The sequence below is a fragment of the Leptodactylus fuscus genome, chromosome 3 (assembly GCF_031893055.1).
Source record: "Leptodactylus fuscus isolate aLepFus1 chromosome 3, aLepFus1.hap2, whole genome shotgun sequence".
In the NCBI taxonomy this organism is placed as follows: Eukaryota; Metazoa; Chordata; class Amphibia; order Anura; family Leptodactylidae; genus Leptodactylus; species Leptodactylus fuscus.
In genome coordinates, this window is record NC_134267.1 from 139,417,587 (window position 1) to 139,442,364 (window position 24,778).

At 37.6% G+C, this 24,778-nt stretch overlaps 1 protein-coding gene across 2 annotated transcripts in view; it reads left to right on the forward strand.

The window, feature by feature from the left end:
• The window catches only part of CSMD1 (CUB and Sushi multiple domains 1), a 1,381,920-nt gene that overhangs the window by 869,887 nt on the left and 487,255 nt on the right, over positions 1-24,778 (forward strand). For both annotated transcript variants that reach the window (XM_075268411.1, XM_075268410.1), the window contains 3 exons: positions 954-1,041; positions 8,809-8,933; positions 18,414-18,535. In XM_075268411.1, the coding sequence (XP_075124512.1) occupies positions 954-1,041; positions 8,809-8,933; positions 18,414-18,535 (335 nt within the window). The remainder of the gene's footprint in view (positions 1-953; positions 1,042-8,808; positions 8,934-18,413; positions 18,536-24,778) is intronic.

Below are 24,778 nucleotides of genomic sequence, written 5' to 3' on the forward strand. Positions count from 1 at the left end.
AGGGTATGCTGCATTCAGAAGAGATTGATACTGTAGATATCACCAACCACTACCATGTGTCCAGGGGTGGTGCCAATTGTAGCACCTCACTGATCACTGTTATTAGCTGGTCTGTACAAATTGACCTACAGCTGCTGATGCTCCGATCCTAAAATATAACAGTATAAGGCCAAGGCCCCACAATGCAAAAATGCAGTATTTTACATTACTTGCAAAGTAGATGGTATTCTGGAAAATACTATCCACATATTGCAGAAAAAAAATCAGCAGCAGAAAAGTTGTGTTTTCAAAAATACTACAGTCTTTAAAAATCTCAGCATGTCAATTATACCTGTGGAAATGCTGGTGTTTTCCATATAGACATAATAGAGGCAGAATGTCTATAGAGGTGAACTCTGTGGACGTTCTATGAAAAATGCTGCAATGCATTTCCGACACAATCTTCTCTGCTGCATTTTTTTGCAGTGGCTCACTATATAGGAATATATAGTGTGTTATATATATATACACACTGTGTATATCATTTTTTTTTCATGCCGCAATGTTAATGAACAACTGTTGGGTCTTAGTAATGTGTCATGAAAAAACAATCTCAAAATGACTTTAGTAATGCATTGCAAAGTTATTACCACATAAAGTGACACATATCAGATTGAAAATTGTCCTCAGGCTAAAGCCCCATGCTGTTGTTGGTTTTTTTTTTTTTTTTTGCAGATTTTTTTGTTTTTTGGGGGGGGGGGTTTGCAGATTTTTTTTTTTGCAGATTTTACTGCTGTTTTTGAGCCAAACCTAGTAGTGGCTACAAAAGAAAGGGGAAATATATAAAAAGCTTCTTATTCTGCTCAATCCACTTCTGATTTTAGCTCATAAAACCGTAGTAAAATCTTTAGTGATTCTAGGCTGTTTTTAAGGGATTAATATGCGCTAAATTGCCATCTTATTCTGTCTTCTAGTGAGTCAAGGAGGTACTCCAACAGCTACAGACATGTGTCCAGATCCCGGCATACCTGATAATGGGAAAAGAACTGGCTTTGATTTCAGGTGAGACAATATTTTGTGTATTGTTTTCATATTTTCATAGTTTTTATGCAAATGTTTATGGGAAGCAAAACAATGGTTTGGCTCTTTTGAATTTGTTTTGCCACTACAGCATTCCCAATATGTGAAAAAGATTTTCAGAAGATTGTAGACTGTGTGTTTTCAGAAATAGGGGTACCTAATATACATGTGTTTTACTTTATTACAATGTGTTTTACTTTATATGAGTTCTAGGGAAATGGGGGTGATTTGAACTTTTACTTCTTTTTATATATTTTTAATTTTTATTAATTGCTATATTTATAATCCCTCGGTATTTTGAACTCCAGTGAGTCTGACCACTAATGCAATCCACAGTTCTAATGCACTGTAAAATAGTATTGCTTCTATTACATGCTGCATAGAGCAGCCTGGAGTAGAATACATACAATGACAAGCCTGGGAGCCTTCAATAGGTTCCCAGCTGTCATATTAACAGATCGCTTATCATTATGACCTGGCAATATACTACAAAATGATTCCTTGGTCAGTTTTGATCTAATGATTGTGGGCATTGCCACCAGATATTCGCTATATTATACAGCAGAGACCTGGCAGCTATGAATGCCACTAAGCTGAGTGGATTCAATATTTTAAAGGATTATCTTATCTTATTTAAAGGAAAGGGTTAAATATTTATGTTTTCCTTTAATTATACAGAAAGTGTACATTGTACTGTGACAATATTTACCCATCATGTGTTAGTCTGTTTAGTTTTTTAACAACTTATCAAATATAAAGAAATGCAACATATATTTGTTGTGCTACAGTATCTTATAGAAATAATTATAGCATTATTAGCATAGTGTCCAATGAGATTCTTAAGGCAAAGATCATGAGAAAAAAAAAGTACCCGTATATTCTAGGGAAAGGAGGTGATTTAGAACTTTTATTTCATATTTTTAAAGCTTTTTTTTTTTTTTTTTTTTTTTACTATTTTATTCCCCCCCGGGGGCTTGAACCTGCGGTCACTTGATTGCAAGTCCCATAGACAGCAATACAACTGTATTGCCGTCTATGGGACATTCTGTATATTAGTATTACGGCTGGTCATAGACCCAGCCGCAATACTAATACAGCAGTGACAGGCCTGAGAGCCTCATTAGGCTCCCGGCTCTCACCCGAACAGGTCGGCTCCTGCGATATCGCCGCACAGGAGCCAGCCTGCAACTTCACAGGTACAGGGCCGGTGGGGACCGGCCCCGGGGGAGAAGGGGCTGCCGATACAGACTACAGACCCGGCATCCGCTGTACTAGAGAGGCGGATGCCGGCGAGGGATAGACGCCATCACAGGTGCCGGGGCCTGAGACAATCACTGCGCTCCTCTGCCCTGCATGAAGCCAGCGGCGGGGGGACAGAGGAGCGGAATAGCATCACTCCACCCGCTGCTGGCTTCATGCAGGGCAGAGGAGCGCAGCGATGTCTCAGGCCCCGGCACCTGCATCTATCCCTTGCCGGCATCCGTCTCTCTAGTACAGCGGATGCCAGGCTCCACATTCGGAATATAAGACGCACCCTTCTTTTTCCCCCAAATTTGGTGGAAAAAAAGTGCGTCTTATAGTCCGAAAAATACGGTATGTACTCTTATTTTTTGCCAAATATACTCCTATCTTACAAGTATCTATATTTTTTACATTTGTCTATTTTGTCATTACAAATTTACAGTATATACCAGATGGCATTCTGTAACAGTTTTTTTTTTTTGCATATACATCACTTGCAAAAATAAGCATTGTGAACTTTTTTTTTTTGGTCCAAAGTATTCCCACTCCATACCTTTGGGATGTCCTTTGGCATATTGTTAGATAATAATAGTTTATGCTGCATTATATGACAGGACATTTAAAGCCCAAAAACTAAATTCCAAATTTAAGATGTGCTATTACAAGGCAGTCATAAAAAGTCAATAACTTAGCTAGTTTTTTGTCCACCAATGTTTGCTTTTATCAGCTGCTGCTTGAAATTATGTGCTTACTTAGCTTACTTCTAACCAGTATGCCAAGTCCATATTTTATTATTATACAGTTTGCTGTAAGTCATTCTGTGTTCTGGTGCCTTCTGAAAGTAAGATGACTTGCTTGGGAAATAGATAAGAGAAACAGAAAAATTGAAAACTTTGTAAGATTTCACAAAATTTCATTTTTTTTTTTTTTTTTTTATAAAACATGTTTAAATGACTCATTTTTCTAGTTCTAAAGGTGAATTGCTGAAGTTAAATGTTGAGAATTCTTTTAAGCTGTGTTTGAAGAATAAAAGTAATTTCTTTTTTTGTACAATTCATAAGAGAATTTGATGGACATTTTCAGAAATTGGTTAGACAGAATTTAGGAAAATGACATGAACTCATGCCCTCTTTCAGGTCTGAATGCAATATCATTACTTTGAACATATTGATTTACATGGCTTCTGAAAGACTGGCATATGCTAGAAGTTAGAAACAACTCATTTTCTTATCTCAGCTTACTCTATGCGTATATATATATATATATATATATATATATATATATATATATATATATATATATATATATATATATATATGTCAAAAAATTAAAAAAAACACTCAACTAACACATCCTAGATATGAATGAATGAATGAATGAATGAATGAATGAATGAATGAAATATTCTCATTTAATACTTTATTCTGTACAAAGTTAATGTGATGACAACAAAATCACACAAAATTCATCAAAGGAAATCAAATTTATTAACCAATGGAGGCTTGGATTTGGATTTAAAGTGGAAAAACAAACTACAGGCTGATCCAACTTTGATGTAATGTCCTTAAAACATGTCAAAATGAAGCTCAGTAGTTTGTTTGGCCTTCACGTATTTGTATGACCTCCCTACTGTGCATGCTCCTGATGAGGTTGAAGATGGTCTCCTAGACCTCGACTAAAGCATCTGTCAACTGCTGTCCAGTCTGTGGTGCAACATGACGTTGGTGGAGAGATGAGATGGTGAGACATGATGTCCCAGATGTGCTCAATCGGATTCAGGTCTGGGGAATGGGCGGTCCAGTCTATAACTTCAATGCCTTCCTCTTGCAGGAACTGCTGACACACTCCAGCCACATGAGCTCTGGCATTGTCCTGCATTAGGAGGAACCCAGTGCCAATCGCACCACCATATGGTCTCACAAGGGGTCTGAGGATCTCATCTCGGTACCTAATGGCAGTCAGGCTACCTCTGGCGAGCACATGGATGGCTGTATGGCCCTCCAAAGAAATGCCACCCCATGGCATTACTGACCCACCGCCAAACCGGTCATGCTGAAGGATGTAGAAGGCATCAGATCGCGCTCCATGGCGTTTCCAGACTCTGTCACGTCTGTCACATGAGCTCAGTGTCAACATGCTTTCATCTGTGAAGAGCACAGGGCATCGGTGGGGAAGTTGCCAATCCTGGTGTTCTGTGGAAAATGGCAAGTTTCCTGCACGGTGTTGGGCTGTGAGCATAACCCCCCCATCCGTGGACCTCATACCATCCTCATGGAGTCAGTTTCTAACCGTTTGTGCAGACACATGCATATTTGTGGCCTACTGGAGGTCATTTTGCAGGGCTCTGGCAATGCTCCTCCTGTTCCTCCTTGCAGAAAGGTGGAGGTAGCGGTCCTGCTGCTGGATTATTGCCCTCCTATGGCCCCCTTCACGCCTCCTGGTGTACTGGCCTGTCTCCTGGTAGCACTTCCAGCTTGTGGACACTGACAGACACAGCAAACCTTCTTGCCACAGCTCACATTGATGTGCCATCCTGGTTGACCTGCACTATACACCATGTTTGGAGGCCAAAAGACACTGCATACTGTACCAAAATACCCCCCCAAAATACCATGCCAACAATGAAGTTTGGAGATGGGAGCATTATGGTGTGGGGCTGTATTTCAGCATACAACAATGTTCTCAAACACACAACCAAAGAAACTCTAAAATGGTTTAAGAGAAAGAAAATAAAGTTGCAAGAAGGTCCAGTCAATCTCGTGACCTGAATCTAATAGAAATCTATGGAAGAAACTAAAGCTATTATACTGTAAAGTCTCCTCATATACCACGGTATAATAAGTGGAGACCCAGATGTCCTCTTCAGGCCTCTCCTGGCCTTTGGCTGATGTCACATCCTCCAGGGTCACTGCTGAGGTTATTGGGCCTCAGATGAGGTGGGGTGCTCTGACATCATAACATTTTGACTTAGCAGTGACCATGGGGCATGAATTTTCAAATTTTTATTTGATTAAAATTTTGAAAACCATGTATCATTTTCATTCCACTTCACGATTATCTGTTACTCTCTGTTAGTCTAACACTTAAACTCTCAGTAAGATACATTTAAGTTTGTGGTTGTAAGGTGACAAAATGTGAAAAAATTCAAGGGGTGTGAATACTTTTGGAAAATGCTGTAGATGAGTTAGTAAATTTCCCTATTTTCTCTATAAACTGTTATGATTATGTTAAATTATGGTTTTACTACAGAATATGAATGTTCTGTTTTTTGTTTTTTTGTTTTTTTTAATAGTACAGAAATCCTGTATGACTAAGTAGATTGAAATACATAAAGGAATTTGTTTTTTTGTTTTTTTTAAATTAGATGACATTTCATAAAACTGAATATAGAACAATAGGAAGGTATAGATAAATGGTGTTTTATTCTAAGTTACACATCTTAGTAGGCTTTCAGAAGACTAAAAAAATTAATTAAGATTGCTAATTGGAGCAGTGATCGGAGAAATACCCCCCTCAATTTGTTTCAATAGATGAAGTTGACCACTGGCCATCAGTATTAATACACAATGCTAATAATCTGCCAGTTTGGCTGTGCGCTATCTTTTTCATATGTGTCATCTTGTTCTTTTTGTATTTTACAACCTGACATTGCAAATAGCTTAAACACTGGGTAATAGTTGACAACCAATATGGTGGCATTTCCTTTTACCACTTTTGCAAAAATTGCCACCACAATAAAATATAAAAGTATCAATATAGCAGAGCTAAAAAGAAAATCTCATTCTTTTGTGTTCACTTTACTAATATATGGTGAGTTTTTGTGTAAATTCTCTTTTAGCGGTATGCGCCCAATTTTCATTTTTATCTCAGACCTTTAGGCATATGAAGGATCAATAACCTGCTGAAGCTGCAATGAAATGACATTGTAAGCCTATAACAAAATAAAGACAGAGAACAGTATAAACATGTCAGTTTCTATCATGTATTCCACTTGATCAAGCCTTGAGCTACATTTGTCTGTTTAGCTGTACAAGATAAATGACTAAATCACCTTAATGTAATTTATATAGAATTGAATATTTCATGTAAAGAATATAATCATGAGCACGATGGTATTTCCTCTCAAACTGTTTCTGGGAAAAGAGAATGCCATTATGTAAATGACATACTATATGCCTTCTTTATTTCTATGTGACAAAGCACAGAGTTAATGGCAAAACATATTACTTTAGTGTATTGTTTTGTTGGATATAGGATTTTTCTGTTCCTTCTTTGTGTATAAACTAGACTAACTATATTACAATACATTTTATTATTGTTGAATGAATGATAATATTACTGAAAACTAAAACTTTGAGAAAAAAGCAATGTCTGACCATCTGTCCTGGAACATTGAATATACTTAAAATATGGATTTTATATTCCCTACTTTTTATAGACACTAGAAAGGAGCTTTATTATCACAGTCTTTAATTTAATCTTAAAACTAGGCTGTTCCAAATATATCACAGCTTATCATAGATTCGGGACATCTTAATAGACTTCTATGGCCCAGTTCACATCTGCTTTTGGGATTTGGGACCCCATACAAATAGAAAAGCAGTTTCTTAGGAAAACATGCGGACCCCATATGCTATAATGGGGTCTGTGTAGTTTCCGTTCAGTTTCCACACGAAACATGCAAAGATTAAAGTACTGCAGTGCATTATAGTCTATGGGGTCTGCATGTTTTCCCAGGTAATCGCTTTTCTATGCATATAGGTTTCTATTCAGGGGGTCCCCAAGCAGGCTCCCTGAACGGAATCCAAAATGCAGATGTGGACCGGGCCTTAGACACCTTTCTTTAGCATTACCTCTTGGTTGGCTTGGTCATCTGAAATTGTGGTAAATCTTTCTTCTTATTTGACTTTGGATATTTGTAGTTCACTTAAAGGGGTTTAAAGAAATCTGATATGACTGGATTTTGGCGCTTTTTTTAGGTTTTAGGTATAATATAAGAGATGCAACATGATGTGGTCAGATATTCTCTAGGAAAACATGTAGGACAGTATAGCTGCCTGGAGGAATTTACTAACCCATCCACACCAGTTTTCCTGTGTAGACTGGAGTGAACGTGGCTCATCTTTGGCACATGACTCTAAGATGTGTCACATTGTTTCTTCTGCACCATGATCACCGCTTTTTCTGAAAGTGTATGGGTTGAAACTAAATTGTGCCAAAGTGTAGACAATTCGATCTGAGAAACTAAAATCTAAGTCAGTTCAGAATTACTGAGAGACCAGAGCCTCCTAATAATTCAGACATATCTTACATCAAGGAGGACTTTATTAACACTGGCATGCAGAAAACCAGTCTTAAGTTCTTCCCAATGACTGTGGCCCAGAGAACTTAGTAGGAGTTGAACATTACTGAAATATAGTGCCAAGCAGGTCTGTCCAGGGAAAGAGTAAAAAATCAATCTACAAACTCCTGTCCAAATTGGAAAGCCCAGAGATCCGAATGTACTGTACAAATGCCAGAAGACAAAGCTGGCAGTTAGAGACAGGACAGTAGTTTTCAGATAATTACTCCTTAGAAGGTATCTCCCACCCCGCTCCACTAGACTTTGAACTGAAGTGAAATTAGACCTGACTGGCTAAGTTTGGACTGGAAAATGTAGCAAGTACTGGGATGTAATGGCCAAAGTGGTGCAGTTTGCAGCCATCTAGGTATCCAGTAATTAAAGAGGACCTTTCACCACTTGGGGCACATGTGGTTTTATATACTGCTAGAAAGTCGACAGTGTGCTGAATTCAGTGGGGAGGACCTCCCTCACCTGCTGATAGTACTTGTCCATACACAAGTACTGGGGGGGGCGTTCCTCCCCTCTCACACAGTACAGCGCTATAGGTACTACTGTGAGGAAGGGCGTTCCTGACTGACTGTCAGAAATGCCCTTCTGACGGTGAAGAACTACGGTACCGACACAGATAGCTCTTCACCCGGTGCACAGAAAATGAAAGCTGATAGTGCACTGAATTCAGCACACTGTCGGTTTTCTAGTGGTATATAAAACCGCATGTGCCCCATGTAGTGAAAGATCCTCTTTAAAGACTGTTGGGTTATTGTAAGGACTGCTGCCTGCCGCTAGGAAACCATCAGATATGAATACTTCTCTGAGAGCAGGAAAACTTGTAAATAAAACTGTACCCCTTGCATCTGCACCATTTCCACTGAGACTCAGCCCATTACCCAAAATCCTTTTTAACAAGATCATCAGAAACAATGGACTGTTCTAACAAACCCAAGACAGTTCACATTTATACTATACATATTTGATGCATAGACTACAGATTGCAAATGCAGATAAAATGAAGTGGACAAATCTGACAATGTTTTCCTCTTCACTATGATGAATTTTCATTTTTTTTATTGTAGGCATGTGCTTTTCTTTGCAAATATAAGAAACTTTCTATATGATTGTTTCTCTTACATTATATTATTTTTGTCTTTTCTGGCTATTTCTAGAGTGGGTGCCAATGTCCAATTTTCCTGTGATGATAATTATGTGTTACAAGGCTCGAAGAGTATAACTTGTCAGAGAGTGACTGACACACTTGCTGCTTGGAGTGATCACAGACCAATCTGTCGAGGTAAGCGAGCGGGAAAGCAGGTTCACATTTAAATACTTTCAAATTATAGTGTGCACATTACTCAAAGGGGAAAAAAGAAAGAAAATCAAAACTCTCTGAAATTCATGCTTTATGACTTGAATATAGTTATTCAGTGTTTCTTAAGAATGCATTTGCTGTTTGGTTGGAAAAAAAAATGACATTGAAACCACAGAAAGGCAGAGATTGCACTGGAATTTAAGGCTGCCAGTGTCACATAATACAGCATTGGCTTGAATTGTGCCTTTCATACATTCTGTTCAAATAGAATCATTTAGAAATCACCAGTTCTCTCAATACCAGAGTTCATAGTACGATAAAATACTTCGCTATATCTGTTTTCCATAACATTGGAGCTTGCTACATAATATTGTGCAACAGTGGATAAAAAAAAGTCTGTATTAACCCTGCCGAAATGTAAGGCTTGTGATGTTTTTAAACACCCATTACTTCTAAATGACTCCCCAAAGGCTTGCAACAGCATCACTATGCTAACAGAAAGTAGGAAAGGTGAGCACCTAAATCCAAAATGTAGCTGTTCCCATAGTAACAAGAGTGGAGCGTAAGGTAAAGGGCAGACAAGAGTCTTAACTCAAATAGTATATGAGAGTCTTCAGGAGGTGGTGATAATATACAGTATATAAACAAATTCTTTGGAGGTTAAGTAGGTTATTGGGTTAGACTGGCCTCATCCAGTATACTTGAATTTTAATACAGCTTTATTTTTTTGCATTAAAGAAAAAAACAATACCCCATAGTAAACTAATGAAAATATACAAATATTCTCTAAATCAAAAAAATAATGTTCCCAATACATAGGGTATTAATACTTTGTGGCATGCAAGCCTTTGATGTACCCACTTTCTATAGATGTTTTCATCTTTCACTTTTCTTGAATTCAATTGTGAATTCCAATTTTTCATGATGAAAATCAATACAATCTTCTATCATCCTTTAAAAATATGCATTAATTGTATGTATTTTAGCATGGGAACTGAAGAAATGGCATCAATGAAGGTCATCAATCATAATTATACCGTAAAAGAGCATATAAATTAAGCCTATAACTTTTACTATTAACACAATAGATGGATGACCAGGGGATGGCATCTATCGAAGGAATCCCTCAAACATACTGGGGCCGATTCATTTCATGAAGACATTTTTTTAAGTCTTTTTTTTCTACTCTGTTTTTGGCAAAGAAAAAAATCTAATTTCTCACAATGGACTACTGAGTTTACATAGGATTTTAGTGTACTTTTTAAGCCAATCAAGGCTAGATTCATACTTCGCTTAAAAAGTTTTCTCTATGCATTTTTCTGCCTTTTTCAGACAGAAACCCAGCTGACCCCATTATTGTCTATGGATTTCACAGGTCTATGCACGGAACCAATTTTTAAGCAGAATAGGTTTTCGTTCATGGGTTCCCCAAGTATACCCCTCGAACAAAAACCTGAATGCTGGTGTGAACTTAGTATTACGTATGGAATACACTTACTCACTCACTTGCTACTTTTTAAAAAGTCACATATAAATTATGAATACACCTACACACCAGCTAAATCATGCCCACATTTCAAGTCTCATATAAAAAAAAAGCACATTACATGTAAATAACTTAAAAGAATGGTGTAAACACCAAATAAATTTGAAGAAACCACAAAAAGGCTGATGCCCCACATTGCGGAAACGCAGCCTTTTTTGTTACAGATTTTGTTGCATTTTTTTGAGCCAACGCCAAGAATAGCTACAAAAGAAATGGGGAGTATATAGGAAGCTCTTATACTTCTACCTTTTACTCAATCCACTCTTGGCTTAGGCTCAAAAAAACACAGCAAAATCTGCAACAAAGAAAGCTGTGTTTCCGCAACATGGAGCTTCAGCCAAAAAGTCACAAAATGGGCAAAAACTCAAAGAAATTCTGGCACACAAGCTGCAAGTGTTTTCTTTATTATTAAGTGAATATGCTATTTGTAAAGTGCACAAATATCTAAAGCAACAGGGGTCACCGTACTCTGGTGCCTAGAACTTTTTTACTGTTTTGTTGACACAGATATCTAAGTCCTCTCTATTTGTGGGGCAAGTTATCCTTTTTATTGGTACCAATGAACTTTTTTTATCTGTTTTTTATTTTTAACTTTTTAAACTTTTTATTTTTTATTTTTTCCCTGTCCTACTAGGGGACTTGAAGCTGGGATTTCTGATCCTCAGTGTAATGTACTGCAATACATAGTACTGCAAAACATTGCACATAGGTTCCCTATGTGGAATATGCATAGAACAACCTCCTGACTCCCATGGCAACCCCTCAGAACTGATCTTATCATAGGGAAGTCAATGGGTGGTTGGGTGGGGAATTTTGCCTCCGGAACCTCTGGATTCCTGGTCATCACTATTGATCCAGGGGGTTAATACGACAGTTTTGTACCACAGTTTTGGGCCTCAGTTGTGTACCACAGCTGAGTGCCAGAAGTAATGCTGCAGGCACAGCTCTTCCGCTCGCAGCATTACAGCACCATACTACAGTATTACGGCGATGAGCCGGAATTATATGTTCAGCGCAAAGTAATAGTATGTTGCCGTGCGTTAAGGGGCAACATATTTTTTTGGAATGGCTGGACCTCTTTTTGCAGAGAGAAATGCAGAGGAAAATTCAACAGACTTTGGCTGCAACATTTTTAGCTGCTCTTTACGTGGGATTTTAGCCTTAACCAGCTTTGATCTATGGACTTCAAGGAGTCTATGAAATCTCTCTGGATATCTCTAACACATAACAAAAATGGTCTGAGGTCAGAGATGTGTTTTATTACAATTTCTATAAAGCTTATAGGAAAGCCTCACACAGTTGCTGAGAAAGACACCTACCACCTGACTCTGTCTTATTAGTACTTGTTGGATTTTTTTTTCCGATGCCTCCATTGTCGTAGTTCCTGTCCCTCCTCCCCTGCGCAGTTATTGGTGCAGAAAATGCGCCAGGGAAAGTGGGAGGGGATACAAATTTTTACTGTGTTTGCCTCGTGGTATTCGATTGCAATTGAATACCTTGAATGGCCTGATATTCGATCGAATATGTATTCGATCAAACGGTGTTTGCTCATCTCTATTTATTAGCATTTGCACCTGTGCTTTTTCTATCATATACTGCAAGGGCCTGTCTGAATCTTACACAGAACCTTGAATCATCTGGTATTGGGTAAGAGTGTCCTTTATCTGTATGTTATTCCAATGATAATTTGTAGTATCCAGCTATCACTATATATAAATATATGGAAAAACTTCAGTAAAGCTAATATGAAGAAATAAAGTGATTTTTAACAGTCTCTTTGGTACTGTAAATTGTAAGTTGTTCTGAGCACTGGATTCCCATGGGTCCAGTTTGCTGTTAACCCAAATAACACTTCTATATAAGTGAGCTGTGCTTTTGTTTCTTCTTTCAGTAACATATATTTTATATTGCAGTTCTGCTGTACCAGCAGAATAAAGGTAAAGTGTTACAAACATGCCCACAATCAATTGCTCTCCAATTTGGTTAAAGATTATAATTTGTCTCAAAACCAATTCAGCGCAATATCATGTCATACTAACAAAAGCCTTGAAAGGCTGCAATTCACCTTTACCCCTAAGTGGTCACTCATAGACGCAAATAGGATAGTTAGCATATCACTTTGTGATGTGCTAAGGATGACTTGTCATGAAACAATGCTGTATTGGGAAAAACAGCATAACTTGTTATAAGCATATCTGAACATGTCCAGCCATAAAGAAGGCAAGGGAGAACAAATTTGTATACCATACAATGCACAGCACAAAATGTATACTGTATAAAGACAATTCCCCTCGTAGCGGGCCACAGCGCTTCTTACATATAGTCTACAGAAGTTAACTCTGTTGACTTTTTGCTTCCACTATACCTATAGGGAAACCACCAGCATTCCCATAGGAATAATTGGCATGCTGTGATTTCAGTTTTGGAAACAGCAGCACATATTTTTCCATAAGGTGTAGATGGGATTTGCTTGAATGCCATCCACCTTGCAGTGACTATAAAATGCTGTGATTTTTTGCCGTGTGGGGACCCAGCCTTAAATTTGATGTGAATCAATAAGTTACACGTACCCTAACATGTCATGATTAAAAAATCGAACTAACATTGACAAAAACAAGCCCTTACAGGGGCCACATGGTGGCTCAGTGGTTAGCACTGCAGACTTGCAGCGCTGGAGTCCTGGTGTTCAAATCCCACCAAGGACAAAAAACCATCTGCAAGGAGTTTGTATGTTCTCCCCGTGTTTGCATGGATTTCCATCCCATATTCCAAAGACATACTGATAGGGAAAATTGTACATTGTGAGCTCTGTGTGGGCTTACAATCTACATTTAAAAAAAAACAAAAACAAACAAAAAAACAAGCCCTTACATAGCTGCAACAAAAAATAAATACAAATACAAAGTTAAGTCTTTTGGAATGTGACAATAAAGAAAGGAGAAAAAAGAGCTGTGGCTTCCAGAATGGGGAATATGGTACAGCATCCGTAAGATTAGATAAGATAATCCTTTAATAGTCCCACCATGGGGAAATTCAGTGTGTTACAGCAGCATGATAATACAGTAATAATACATAATACAAATACAAAAGCTCCACAATAGAGACATTAAAGTGACAGTAGGTACAGGTAAAGAAGATAGTAGGAGGGATATCACAACTTAAGGATCATTCATTTCTCTGTATGGAGTGATCTACGCTTAGCTCAGTGTTGGCCTGACTGCAGCGGGGAGGAAAGACATCCTATAGTGCTCCTTCTCACAATTAGGGTGAAGCAGTCAGTCACTGACAGTAGTGCCAGGTGCTATTATCATGGTCTTATCCTTCTGTCACCCACCACCTGCACTGGATCCAGGGGGTTCCCCAGGAGAGAGCTCTTAACCCCTTCCCGCCGATGGCATTTTTTGATTTTCGTTTTTCGTTTTTGACTCCCCTCCTTCTAAACCTCATAACTTTTTTATTTCTCTGCTCCCAGAGCCATATGAGGTCTTAATTTTTGCGGGACAAATTTTTCTTCATGATGCTACCATTAATTATTCTATATAATGTACTGGGAAGCAGGAAAAAAATTCAGAATGGGGTGGATTTGAAGAAAAAATGCATTTCTGCGACTTTCTTACGGGCTTTGGTTTTACGGCGTTCACTGTGTAGCCAAAATGACATGTCCCCTATATTCTGTGTTTCAGTACAGTTCCAGGGATACCAAATTTATATGGTTTTATTTACATTTTGACCCCTAAAAAAAATTCCAAAACTGTGTTAAAAATTTTTTTTCTAAAAGTTGCCATATTCCGACGGCCGTAACTTTTTTATACGTAAGTGTACGCGGATGCATAGGGCGTATTTTTTTGTGGGGTCGGGTGTACTTTTTATTTCTACCATTTTCGGAAAATGTTATTGCTTTGATCACTTTTTATTCAAATTTGTATCAGAATCAAAACAGTGAAAAAACGGCAGTTTGGCACTTTCGACTATTTTTCCCGCTATGGCGTTTACCGAACAGGAAAAATATTTTTATAGATTTGTAGAGCGGGTGATTTCGGATGTGGGGATACCTAACATGTATATGTTTCACAGTTTTTAACTACTTTTATATGTGTTCTAGGGAAAGGGGGGTGATTTGAACTTTTAATTCTTTTTATATTTTTTTATATTTTTTTTTTACTTTTTTTTTTTTTTTTTTTTTGCATTTATTAGACCCCCTAGGGGTGTTGAACCCCAGGGGGTCTGATCACTAATGCAATGCATTACAATGCTAATGCATTGCAAAAAAGCATCCTTTCTTTTGCAGGCTGCATAGACCAGCCTGCAAAAGAGAGGATTTGCAGACAAGCCTGGGAGCCTGTACAAGGCTCCCGGCTGTCATGACAACGGGACGTCAGCCCTGGAGCATGCTCCAGGAGCCGGCGATCCCGGCCAAAATTGCGGCACCCATGCGCCGCCGTGAAAATGGCGCCTCCGGCGCCTTTCACCGCGGCGCCGGAGGGGTTAATGCCTCCGATCGGTCCGGGGACCGATCGGAGGCATTAGAGCCGGTTGTCTACTGCTTAAAGCAGTAGACACCCGGCGGCTATGGCGGCCGCCCGGCTCCCGGGCGGTCGCCATAGTTACAGACCCGACATGCGCCGTACTATTACGGCGCATGTCGGGAAGGGGTTAAAGGGGTATTCCCATCTCAATGATCCTATCTATGCAAGTAACTTATGTAAATTGAAGACATTTCCTAAATATATTGCTTTAGAAATTCTGCCGTGTTTTCCTGCTATGTGAAATTATTCCTTCCATTGTTTACACAGTGTTTCCATAACAGGGGATCTTTGTGATAAGACAAGACAAATGATATCACACACTGCTCTGACTGTTATCGACAGCCCTGTGTTCAGCTAATTTTAGTTTGCTGCTAAAGCCTTGTCTGTTAAACACTGTTTTAATTTGCATTAAAAAAGTGGTTACCTTAGGAAACAGGCAGACCACATAGACTATAATGGGGTTTGTGTGGTTTCCGCATGAAAAATGCAGAGAGAAAACTGCTGCTTGTAACACTTTTCTGCCTGCATTTTTCATTCAGAGAAGGGAACAGAATCTAAGAACGCAGATGTGAACCGACCCCGAGTCTGTTCTCTAGAAGCAGAAGCATATGCTAATTATTTGTTCAGAATTTATATTAGATTTCTAGTAATCATAACAAGTATTGTGATACTTCATAGTGCCTGTTCAGCAAGCTGGGGGGAGACGTCTTTCATTGTTTAATGGGTAATATAGGAAAGTGAGAAGAAGAGACAACAGGCAAAGCTGCTGAAACAGGGAGATGGGGAAAACCCCTTTAAGGTGTTACTTTTCAAAAACGCTATTGGCTATATCAAAAACAATAAATATGGTACAGTTCCTAACAGCAAATGTTAAAGATAAATTAATCACAGTCCCTTGTAGGGATGTCAGCATATTTTAGAATGATGTATGTATTATTCAGGATCATTACTCCATTCTTCTAATAATTGTCCTTTTATCCCTACGAAATGAGCAGAAAAAGGCTTTAGGGACATTGCTTTCCTTCAATGATCTTTACTTTATGCTCCTAACTGCTGCTCAGTTCCACCCCGCTAGTTGACTGACATCTCTCTCCCTCTACCTCAGCACATAATACTAACTGTACTGTGCATGTCTGATCGCATCCTTTCCCTTCTGGCGCAGTGTTGTCATCAGCAAACATGCACAGTACAGTGCAAGTAACAAAGCCATTCCTGTTAATCTACAGTGAATAGCCATTTACTCAGATTTGTGAAAAACTGAACAATTTGGAATATCTTCCTGGGATCACCGTATTCTGACACTTATAACTTTTTTACTGTTTTGTTGACAGATATATGTCAGGGCTCTTTATTTGTGAGGCAAGTTGTACGTTTTATTGATACCAATGTTTGAGATGACTTTTTTAATCACTTTTTTCATTGGGGGAAAATGAGGTGACAAAATATGTTAATTTGCACAGTGCAGTATAATATATATATATATATATATATATATATATATATATATATATATATATATATGCTTTTTTACAGAGTTCGCCATCCAGGATAAAAAAGATGCTATTTTGGGATGGTACTTATATGCACATGGGTATACCCAACCTGTTTGTTTACTTTTTATTTATATTATGTGTTTCTTTAATTGTAAAGGTGTATTTTTTAAAAAAAAATGTTTATTATTTGATTATTTCAAACTTGACTATGAAAATTGTAGATTCACACTGAAGGCAGCAAAACTATGAATTAACACATGTGGAATTATATACTTAACAATAAAGTGTGAAACAACTGAAAATATGTCTTATATTCTAGGTTCTTCAAAGTAGCCACCTTTTGCTTTGATTACTGCTTTGCACAGTAACTGCAAAGTGGATGGGATTCTTGTGAATCCCATACCCACTTTGCGGTAAAAACTGCAGTTTGGAAATGCTGCGATCTCTAGAACTGGTGCAGTTTTGGAAATCGCAGCATGTCAATTATATCTATGGAAATACCAACGGTTCCCCATAATATATATAATTGTGACAGAAAGTCTTCAGAGGAAAACTCAGCAAACTTTATGTTTAAAGCACTGCGGGAAGAACCATGATGCGTTCCCGGCATGGATTTTCCTGCAGCGCTTTATTGCTGCGGGACATCCTGTGTGGCCTATGCCTAAAAAGGACGATTTTTCAGATTGGGTGGAGGTGTAGTCAGTGTTTTGATGTTAGAATTGCAATTTTATGTATTTAATGAAAAAAATTGAAACCATTGCCTAATAAAAACCCTTAAGAAAAGATATAAGTAAAACTTAAGATATAAGTAAAACATCATAAGGTACAGAGTGAATTCTGGGTAGACACCGCTGTAACTAATAAGTGTATAGCTATTTGTGTTGTACGTAGCTAAACAAAGATTATCACAGTATATAACTAAACAACATATTAATATTCATGCAGTCTCTTGAGACAACGCAAATCCTGCATGCCTGAAAAAATACCTGAGGCAAAAATATGACCAAGGTCCAGCATAGACTAGAGAAACAAATACATTTCTAGAAACCATAAAAATAAAGTTAGTAACAACCAAAGTTTTACTTCAAAGTGTATGGGAATAACGTGTCGATATTTTGAGCCTATAGGTTATTATTTGAAAGTTCCCATAGGAAAAGAGATTTCACCAATCATAAATCAAACCGATTGCCTCTTGTGCAAAAAAAAAAAAAAAAAAAAAAAAGAGATATATTAGAAACTTTCTGCAAGTTTTAGTTGGTTGTGAGCGGCTTCCATTAACTTTTCCTTAACATGAAAAAAAAATGTATTTGTGCAATGACATCTCTTGGGCGTACAATTAGGTTTGGGGAACTTGTGAGCTCTGTCTATAATGAAGTTACTAGCAGAGGCGGTCAGTAACATCGTCAGTTGGGTATGCCTCTGAAGAGGAGATTGTTCAACCCTGAGTGCAATGATTTCAGCATCTGCCAAGTTAGAAACATCTACTATTTCATTGTGTGCAGATGTCAGTTCAGCCATTTTGTTTAGAATATGGGTATTCAGTTTCCCAGTTTCAGTATTGTTGCAGTTTAGAAAAAGCTGATTGAAATTCATTAATATATTATAGAATATTTAAGGTCAGCCATCAAAGGTCTCATAATCTTTTCGGTAATGATCTTGCCGAAATTCTGCCCACTCACTTGTGCGAAGGGGAATATATATCAGGTAATTAGATTAGACTCCCTCACAGCTATTGGAGATTGTGCACATTTGGGATCATGTTTTTTGGTCTTGCTGGTAAGTGCCGCATGGAGGTTCTGACTCATACAACCTTCTCTGTGCACTGCTAGACATGCCCCCATTTTCATTTTTAATGATGATTGTCTTAGAATTAAAACATATTTCTGTGTTTCTACAGCTCGAACGTGTGGGTCAAATCTTCAAGGACCAGCAGGCATAATAACATCACCTAACTATCCTGTCCAATATGAGGACAATGCCCATTGTGTTTGGGTTATATCAAGTACAGATCCAGACAAGGTATGCTTATATGTTTCCGGGTCTTAAGAATATTTATTTTGTATTTTTATGTTTAATTTTAGTTGTTAATTAACATTCATTTCAAAGTAGGAATTATTTGTCATTATATTTATTGAGTTAGCAATACATTGCGTGCTTTATAAAAATGCCTTATAACAACTTCAAAAACTTCATAGAGGAACAAGCTATGAAATACCTCTGCCCGACCCCTTGATTCCTTTGATTGTGACTCTTGAATGCTGAATTATTGGAGAGAACCGATCCTCTATCAAACCTCCTGATTTTCCAATGACATAATTATAGAGTGGAGACCTCTATGTAGTCAGCTGTGGAAACCTAAAAAACAGCCCAATATTCTCTATACACTAAACCTGCTGTTAGGAAACACTAAAGACCTTTCTATATTACAGGGTAGCTACTCTCCTTTGTTCATCTTGGACTGCTTTTATTTTTCACTGCAAAAAAAGTAGCTGGCACGTGTTACTTTTTTAGGTTTTGCTTTAGAATAAAGCCACACATTGCAAATAAGTTACGTCTTTTTTGTTTTTTGTAGCCAAAATCTGGATTTAGTAAAATAGCTTATTTTATATTTTCCATTCCATTTGAAAACACTGCCCCAGCTACTAGCTCACACATCTCTCCCTTCATTACAATTGCAGGATAAGGATCAGGAAATCCCCATTCTTAGGATATACTGTATGAGTTTGCAGAGGAGCGACATCTATATGGAAATTATTTCATATCCTGTAGATCTAGCCATACTTTTCCAGATGGAAGTGTGGCCCCCATAGACAGGCATTGAAATGCTTAAGACTATGAAATATTTTTTCAGCACCCATGTTAAACAATAGTTCAATTCTCTAACTGCAGCTTTTCTCTAGAGAAAAACCCTAGTACAAAGACTGAAAGATGCAAATGCATCTTTGCATATATATTTTTTTTTTTTTGGACTATTTGACATAATACTATGTGTCCATTAGTAACTCTTGGTCATTAAATGGTTGAGAGGGATCTGAACCACTAATCTAACCTAGTCAATAATAACTGTCACTACTGCTGCTTACACCTGTCATTGACTGGCTTGATTATTTGCCCCAGGTTGCTCTCAGTCATGGAAAGTAAGTCTTGGTACTACTCTTGGTCATTTAAAGAAGCATACAGCTGACATTACAAGGTTTAGATCATGTGGTTTAGATTACTCAGGATAAGAAATCATCTTATCTATTTTCAATTCAAGAATGCCTTGGACCACATAATCTAAACCTTGCCGCTTGCCGCTGTCATTTAGAGTAACCCTACGAAATCATCTTCTGTTTCTCAATACAAATGGGTTGTGGGTGTAGTAAAAAAAGAGGTTTTTGCACCAGAGCCATCCTGGAAGCTCTCTCCCTTTACTGTACTCTTTTGTTACATGTTATGGGAGTCTTGTTAGTATATCAGGTTTGTTGATTTCTTTACAATCATCAACACTGGAAATTATTCCAAGATTTCAAATGTAATGTGAAAAGCCAATTCTGAGTTTGTGATTTATCTTTATAGCTAACTGTATGTTGTTTCTAAGGTCAAGGTTGTATTTAGGTTAGCAGTAGTTCCTGGTAAAAAAAAAAAAAAAAAAATATGTTGTGGATCCTTATCCTGCCTCTGTCCTCATGCAAGCCTCTAATCTTTCTTGCATACATGTGGTCCTCTCCACTGAACTCTGGGGATTTCCACTGCCAGCAATACTTTTAAACTTCAATAGACAGATCCACATATACAGTATGTTGGACAACTTTTACCTGGGTCACTAAAATTCCAGAGAATCCCGCTTCTTTTGAGAAATAAGGAGACAGATATAGGTTTATGCATTGCCAAAAATAAAAAGTGACAACAGTCCAAGATATGGCAGTAAGTTACAATATGATTTCCCCTTGCCGTTCCATGATTTAAACAGTGGGATCAGAAGAACATACTTTGGCAGGGAAAGTGGTAAGTCTTGACCTGGACACAAACATCTTATTCTCTTCCTATACTATGGCCCTGTCCAGGCCTTTAGTATTTCCAAAAAGGTTAGTCTGTCATGATCTGAGATGAAATAATTATTTTAAAAGACAGTAAATTTTCAAAAATTATGGACTTATTAAATAGTTTATATTACACATGTATGCAGTACGTTGTTCATAAATAGCTATAGAACCTAATCAAATTTTCTAATGATAAAAATATACATAAAATTTTCATGCCCATAATGAACAGGTAGTACATTAACATTTTCTATTTCAAAAGTCTGTACTCAATGGATAGCAGATATAAGTTATTAAAAACTGTCTGCAACAGCTTATTGTCAGTATTAAGACACAGCAACCTATATTAGGACAATAGTACACCAATCTATAAGTTAAATGGCCTGAAGAGAGCCTGTTATGGATCCACTTGGTTGTACCACAGAAGGACATTTCCTATTTAATAATTCACTTTTGCTACACTTACATGTTTATACTTACATATAAGAATATTCCAAAGGCTAAACAGAAAGTTCTGTTAACTGCAATATCAGAAGGTATTGTTTGTTTATAAACAAAGTGTGGAGATCTTTGATATCCATAGACTCAGGATATATCATATGGAGAAGGAATGTATGTATGAAGTTGAAATACATTGTTACATTATCCTTGGTATGTCTTTCACAGTTTTTTCATCATTCATGCCCCAATATGTGCACCACAATATGTAGAAACAGCTAGGCAATTTTTGTACATACTAATCGATTGTAAAGTTATTAGATCTAATACATAGAAAGCAATCTACTATTCCAAAATGTACTGATATTTTAGAGTTGTATATCACAATTACAAAATATAAATGCCATTTCTGTATTAAAGGTTAATTCATTTAAATTGATCATAAATAATAAAACCTTTTAAATAAAAAATATATATTCAAATGTAAGTTTAATATTACAATTGAAGTCTTTACACAGAAGAAAATCGCAATATCCATGCAAATCTATTCAGATCACAAAGGGAAAATGACAGATTCTGAAATTGACTTTTAAATATTAACAAAGACAAAAGCATGACATGCTTGGCAAAATATAAATTGGATACTTCCATATATTTTTACAATTAGCATATAGAAATGGCATTGTAAATGTAATGCTGGGTTATTTAGTAAACTGCAATGATAGATAGAAATTCATATTTGCATATCAATCATTAACAATTTAGAACAGTTACAAAACAGTCTCAGGCAGTTCGGATCTCTGCGCCACCCTCTACTCGCATGCTGCATCGCAGGAGACATGTTCAGTTTGATTCTTCGTTTAGGGTTCTTGATGCTCTGTCTGAAAATTGCTTTATTACCTCTTCTCTGTAATTGATTGTCCTCCACACCCTTCTCCTGGACCTTTATTTTCCTTCACTCTTCAAATAGTAATAATCTTAGTCTTGCCTGTGTGCTTGACAGCCTATCTACCAATCAGGTCTGGGACAGATTTTGGACTTCCTATATATAAGTCATCTGCTCACACATGGTTTCTGGCTATTGAGACTCTGTTCTGTGACTTTGTCACTGCTAGGCTTACCTGTCTGTTATTATTGTACTTTGAATTCTGGCCTCTGCTTACCCTTTGACTATTCTCTCGGATTTCAATTCTGTACTGCATTGCTCGACTGTTACTAACCCTTTGTCTTGCTGCCTCTGCTTTTGGGTTGTTTGTCTTTTCTAGTTCCTTGTTACACTTATTCAGAAAAGGGACCATTGCCAAGTTGCCATCTTTCACAGGGCAGGTGTGGCAAATAGGTAGGAATGGGACTGAGTCAAGATTAGGACTCACTCTGTCTTCCCTTCTTCCATTGAACCTAATTCAAAGGAAGTGGCCTAGGGAATTGAACCACTCAAATCCCTTACACCCTTTTTCTATGTTTGGAAGGAATTGGATAAGAATTTTAAAGGTCTTAGTGGTTAGCTCTATTAGCGATGGGGTCCTGCTCTTCCATGGCTTCCTACAATATTGACCTTGGTTTATGTGGTTTTTAGACTGTAAGCCCAAATAAGACAAGAATTGGTGTGAGTGCTGTGAAATATATTGCTATACAAATAAATTTAAATCTACACAGACAGGTCAGGACCTTAAGTAAAAGTATATTCTAAGTGTAGTGATGTTGTTAGCAATGAGTTTAATATTTATAGTGTAAATAGACAGGAAAATAGTTATTACATTTTTCCATGACTTAGTACAAGGCCATCAATATGTTGTCAGTGTGGGGAGGTTGACCCCCTCAAAATCAAAGATCAGTTGATTCAAGAGGCCAGAGCATTTTGGTGAGTACTGAACCCTCTTCACAGAATACATAGTACAGAGCTGTACATATTGTAGCTGCCGTGCTTGATATTTCAGTTCAGCCCCAGTTATTTGAATGCTGGGGGTTACAGGTGTCAGACTCTTATAAATCATATGTGGATTACCTATTCTAAGGATAGATTATCAATTTGTAAGTACTAGAAAGCCTTTTTAACTCACAAATATTATATTCTTTAATATTGTACATACTTCTCGCATCTTGCAGACTCTTTTATAATAAAGACAGTAATTCAAAAGGTAAGCAAACATGAACCACTTATTTTACAGGTAATTTGTTACACATTAGTCTAACATGGTGAACACTTTTTTTTGTTACATTCAACATCTTTTATTCTGTAAATCATGGCATTTATTATTTAGTCTTAAGAACATTAGCTGTGCTTGGAATGAAGAAATGGTGTTTCAGTATAACACATTAAAGTATCTGTTAAAAAGTATGAATTTAAGGAAGTACTGGCACATTGCATATCTCACTATATTAACCTAGATTATCATTTTAGCCTAACAAGATTGAAATACTATATAACAAATTTCAAATGCAAGCAATGGAATAGATGGGTTGTATGTGATTAAGTATGTTTCATTTGCTTCTTGCATATACAATTATTCAGAAGTTTTAAAAAAAAATGGAAAAGCACAGTGGAATGAAACAGTTATCTTGTAGCCACTATTGCTCCTATGGATATCGTAAAGTTTAACATTACACTAGGAACATGTTGTACCAGCAAAGCCAATGTCTAAAAACTGAAATCTATTGAAAAAGCCATGTTAACACTCTGTGCCACAGTGCAGTTAACACTTCATTTTTATTCTGAAAGGGAACGAACCAGCAGATTCTCTAGTACTAGAATATGCACAATATGGCATCTGGCAGGGCATCTGTAACATCTTTGCCCGTCCGGGCTTTGGCGTCATCATCCGGCCGCATGCTGCAGCGCAGAAGATGTGTTCAGTTGTGATTTATTCCTTTGGGTTCTTCTTGCACTGTCTGAACACTGCCCTATTCTTTCACCTTGGTAATTAATTTTCCACCACACCCATCTCCTTCACCTTCATTTCTCTCTGCTCCTCTAATGGTTAATCTGGCCTTGCCCTGTGATTGACATCCTTTCTTCCTGTCAACTCCAGGGGCAGATTCTTCCTCCCTATTTAGTCTTGGCTCTCATTCACACCAGTGCTTGCTATTGCCTTGTGTGTACTTGCTTTTTGCTGTCAATATTCTTGCTTGCATTCCAATCCTTGACTTCTGGTTTTCCCTACTGACTATTCTTTGTACTCCAATTTGGCACTGAATCGCTCGGCTGTTTACTGACCCTTGGCTAGCTGACCTCCTTTTGTTGTTGTCCGTCTTGTCTGCGTTTTGTGTATCACATATACAGGAAGGGATCGTCTTTGTGGTTGCCGCCTATTACGTAGGATAGGGCCTGGCAATAGGAAGGGACAGTTGGGGGCTTCAGCTTAGGGTTCACTGTCTCTTGTGTCCTGCTCAAGGGTTTTCAACAGCTACTGGGGAATTGCTGTCCTAGCAATTCCCTAAAAGCATCTCATAATTCTCAGTTTAGGTGCTGTTGCCTTAAGGTTAACGTGCTGACTTGTGAAGCTTCTGTAGTGTTCAGTGTTCTATTAGACTTATCTAATTAGCAGCAGAGGATGCATATTTAAACCCTGTTCTTCCTCAGCCAGGTGCCTGCTATTTGGTTATACCTAGTGTGGCTTTTGGTTATACCTTCTGTTTGTCTTTTGATTTTGGCTCTGATGTTACCTCGCTTGCTGACTTTTGACTAAGATATTGTTCACTGCTAAAAACTTGCTAAAAAGAAGGCTTAAAGGCTGCAATTTACACCTTCCCCATTACCTACCGTGTGCCTGAAAAGCTAACCACCAGTTAACTGCACTGGCAG